This window comes from Galeopterus variegatus, unplaced genomic scaffold, assembly GCF_000696425.1.
Source record: "Galeopterus variegatus unplaced genomic scaffold, G_variegatus-3.0.2 Scaffold1531, whole genome shotgun sequence".
NCBI lineage: Eukaryota > Metazoa > Chordata > Mammalia > Dermoptera > Cynocephalidae > Galeopterus > Galeopterus variegatus.
This window is the reverse complement of record NW_007727642.1, coordinates 15,858-19,847: the sequence shown is the minus strand read 5'-3', so window position 1 is coordinate 19,847 and position 3,990 is coordinate 15,858. Positions and strand designations below refer to the sequence as shown.

The 3,990-nt window shown below is 50.4% G+C and overlaps 1 protein-coding gene across 3 annotated transcripts in view; it reads right to left on the bottom strand.

Annotated features, from left to right (window-relative positions):
- Window positions 1-1,190, bottom strand: part of POC1B (POC1 centriolar protein B) — a 93,434-nt gene extending 92,244 nt beyond the window's left edge. For 2 of the 3 annotated variants that reach the window (XM_008577542.1, XM_008577543.1), the window contains exons 1-2: window positions 1,080-1,106; window positions 412-496 (exon numbers count right to left, since the gene is read on the bottom strand). In XM_008577542.1, the coding sequence (XP_008575764.1) occupies window positions 412-496; window positions 1,080-1,094 (100 nt within the window). In that variant the 5' untranslated portion in view covers window positions 1,095-1,106. Of the gene's footprint in view, window positions 1-411; window positions 497-1,079 lie in introns of all 3 variants that reach the window. The other variant, XM_008577541.1, reaches the window with a different exon arrangement.
- Window positions 1,191-3,990: the final 2,800 nt, after the last annotated feature.

Genomic DNA, 3,990 nt, shown 5'->3' with positions numbered 1-3,990 from the left:
GGGGGGGGGGGGGGGGGGTGGGGGGGACGACGGGAGACTTCCCAGCAGGTCCCTCTTTTCGTGCAGGCGCTCGGCTCCTTCCTAACCTCCCGGCCGCACCCAGGGGTCACCTGAGACGTCTCGGTCCTCGGCCTCCGGCACAGTCCCACTCCTCTCTCCCCACTTCCTCCTGCTCGTCTCACAACTTTTCATGAACTCTCCAGCCAACACCCCACCCGCCCCGGGCCGAGGACAAACCCCTCCCCTTCCCACTCACTCCTCCTGGTGGTTAGTTGGTGAAAGTCTTCTGCCAGGCCCAGGCCCACACAGGTCCTCGGTCGTTCTCCCGCGGGCCCAGCCTGGACAGGAGGAAACGTTTCCGTCCAGTTGAGCTTCTGTCTCATTACGCAGGGAAAAGAGAATAAAACTTACCCAGTTGTTTGCCGTTGGGGCTGAAGTCCACGGAGGTGATCGCAGCTTTGTGGCCTTTAAAATAACGCTCCAGAACCGGGTCCTCCTGGGAAGGAAAGTTGTCAAGTTTTGAAAGCAGGTGCAGACCTCGAGTTCTGGGGGTCGGGGGTCAACGCTGCCCTTCCGCCGGGGTCCCGCCCGGGAACCACGTAGGCGGTGGGCTTGCGGGGCAGGAGACGCGGGGCGCCGGCTCCCCGCGCGGAGCCCGCAGAATCCTCCATTCGCGCTTGCCAGAGCGGAGCGCATCCCAGGGCCCAGACCACCCGGCGGCTTCCCGGGCCCCGCCCGCTGGCACGGAGCCGGTAGGTGCGAGGCGGCGCCCTGGCTCTGGTACTTTTTAAAAACCTCCCAGTTGATTCTGACGCAGGCGCTCCACGGAAACCCTCAGAGAATTCTGCGGGCCCTGGGGCCGCCCGGGCTGCGTCCGGAGCTCCGGGACGCGGGGTGAAGCTCCCGCTGCTCCGGTCGCAGACAGTGAGACGCGGACGCCCCGGGGCAAGGGGCGGGCGGCTCGGGACCCGGCTGCGGACACCTGCCTTCATCTCCCTCAAGGTGCGGGCCGGGCCCCGACCTGGCCCCACAGCCCGTGGGACCGACTCTGGGAAGGACTCCCCCCAGCCCGTCCTTACCGGGGCGGAGGCCATGAGGGGAGCGGTCGGCGCCGGGCTCCCGCCGGTGGGGGGAACCGGGGGAGGGGAGGAAAGGGGACGGGTTAAGAGGGGGGACCGTGCGGCGCCCGGAACCGTCTCGGGGTCAAGTGCGAGGACACATCGAAGCCAACGTTTGCTAACACTCGGGTTCCCCGCGGTTTGATGCCGGGAAGGTGGGTAGTAACCGGGACAGGAATGAGACTGATTGATGGGAGGGGGTTGTGAGCCTGTGATCGATGCAATCAGAGTTCTATTACGTGTTAAAGAGACAGCGCCTGCGAGTTTCAAGCTACGTCCCCCTACAATTCGGGATGACGGAGGAGAGAGCTTTGACATGAAGAGGGACAGCTTACTGGTTATTGATACTTGTATATTCAAAAGAATGAAATCCCTGGAGGACAGATTTGAATTTGTTTAATCACTGTTTTCCACACAATACCCTGCATGATATGTACATAAATGCTGGATACACGTGATGAATGAATGAGCGACTGAATGAATACGTTTTGCATACACTTCCTGTTTTTCTGCTGTGTTTCTATTCTGATCTCATTTGCGTATACGTTAGAGCAGTTAACTTACACAGCAGTATATTTAAAGTCTTTAGAAAGTTTTTTATTTTAAGTTATTAGACCACATAGTAACTAAAACCATTTCTACCCAAGCTTTCTTACACATAGTATCATTTGTGCTCCAACAACACTAGGAATTTGGTAGAGTTACAAAATGTTATCAACCTTCAGAAATTATAAATTTGATTCTTAAATACTGATCTTAGAAATCACACCAAAAATCCCTTACAATTCCAAGCCCGTATCTTTTTTTTTTCTCACCCTGCTTCAAAGTATGAAAAACTCAACTGAAAATGACACATATATACACGTTGTCCATGCTTCAATCATGCCTATCCAATGAAGTCTCCAGAAAAGGCCCAAAAGGACAGGGTGTGAGGCTCTTCTGGGATAGCTGAACACATGAAAGTTCCTTCCTCCATACCTAACCCTCTGCATCTCTTCATCTGAATCCTTTGTAATACCCTTTATAATAAACCAATACAAGTGTTTCCCTGAGTTCTATGAGCTGCTCTAGCAAATTAACTGAACCCAAGGAGGAGGTCGTGGGAATCCTAATTTATACCTGGCTGGTCAGAAGAACAGGTAAGACAACCTGGAGCTTGTGTTTGGCATAGGAAGTGGGGCAGCCTTGTGGGACTGAGCCCTCAACCTGTGGGATCAGATGCTATCTCCAAGTAGATAGTGTCGGAATTGAATTGGATGACACCCAGCTGACATCCGCTGCAAATTTGATTACTTACTTGCTGGTGGGGAGAAATCCCTACACATCTGGTGTCAGAAGCATGTTGTGAGAGTATAATGGGAGAAACTGAGTTTTTCTTCACTCAAGACCCTATTCCTAGAGATGCCGATTCAGCATATACAGGGTGGGATTCAGGACCTACAGATGTAAGAAGCTCCTTAGATGATTGCTATGGGAGTCTTAGCAGTGTACATTGAGAAACATTGCTCTAGTCTAGGAAATGATTTGTTAAGAGTGTTAATATCAACAACTTGCCAGCAAACTCTGGTAGGAGTCTAAACTTTGCTTTTTATTTCCAGTCTAGGTCTGACTTAAAACCTGGCATGCTTAAAAATAATGCTGGATGCTGGTGGGAATGTAAAATGGTATAGCACTGTGGAAAAGTTTGAGAGTTTCTCAGAAAGTTAAGCATAGAATTACCCTATGATCCAGCAATTTCACTGCCAGGCATATTCCAGAATTACTCAAAACAGGGACTCGAACAGATATTTGTACACCAATGTTTATAGCAGCATTATGTACAATAGCCAAAAAGTGGAAACAACCTAAGTATCCAAAAGATGAAGGGGTAAATGAAATGTGATTTACACATACAAGTAAATACTATTCAGCCATAAAAAATGAATGAAATTCTGATACATGTTGCAACATGAATGAACCATGAAAACATTACACTAAGTGAATAAGCTAGACACAAAGGAACGTATCATTCCACTTACATGAGTTACTTAGAATAGGTGAATTCACACAGAAAGTAGAATAGAGGTTGCCAGGGGTTGAGGGTAAGAGATAATGAATTATTGCTTAATGGATAGAAACTTTCTATTTTGGATGATGAAGTTCTGGAAATAGTACTGATATTTGCACAACATTGCGGACATATTTAATGCCAGTAATTTGTACACTTAAAAATGAGTAAAATGGTAAATATTATTGATAGATCTTGGATGTGGCCAGCACCATTTTGGACGTGGTCACATCACCTTGGATGTGACTGACGTCATCATGGACATGACTGGCACCATATTGAGTACAAAATGGCCACCAGTCTTTTACCCTACCTCTTGGTTTCTTCAAACAAAGAAACCCTCTACCTCATGGTTTCCCAGACAAAGGACCCTTCCACTCCTGCCTGGAGATACCTCCCATCTTGACTGCCTCACCCCTACCCACCACACCGGCACCAATAGTGGACCTGATCCCACACACCAGCGCTCCCTCCCCCTCCCCGCCTGCGTTTTTCGCAACCACCAACCCATATAAGCGTATGTGCTCCTAGCTGCCTGCCCTGCCATTTTGAGCGCAGCCCGGCAGGGTTTTCCTCCCTTAATAAAGCCTGAATGGTACCCGGCATTTTGGCTCGTTTTCTTTCATTTTGGTGCCAAAACCCGGGAAGGGTCTTGGCTGGACCGTCAGCCAATCCCCTCCCTTGGCTCCCGGCTGCGCTTCCCAGACCTGCCAGACCGGTGCCCTGGGACTCTCTCGTCTTCACCTTGCCGCTTCAGACCGACACATCCACCACCAGCCTCATTTGGGGTGAGTTAGGAGAGTCCTTCCCATCTACTCCTATGGG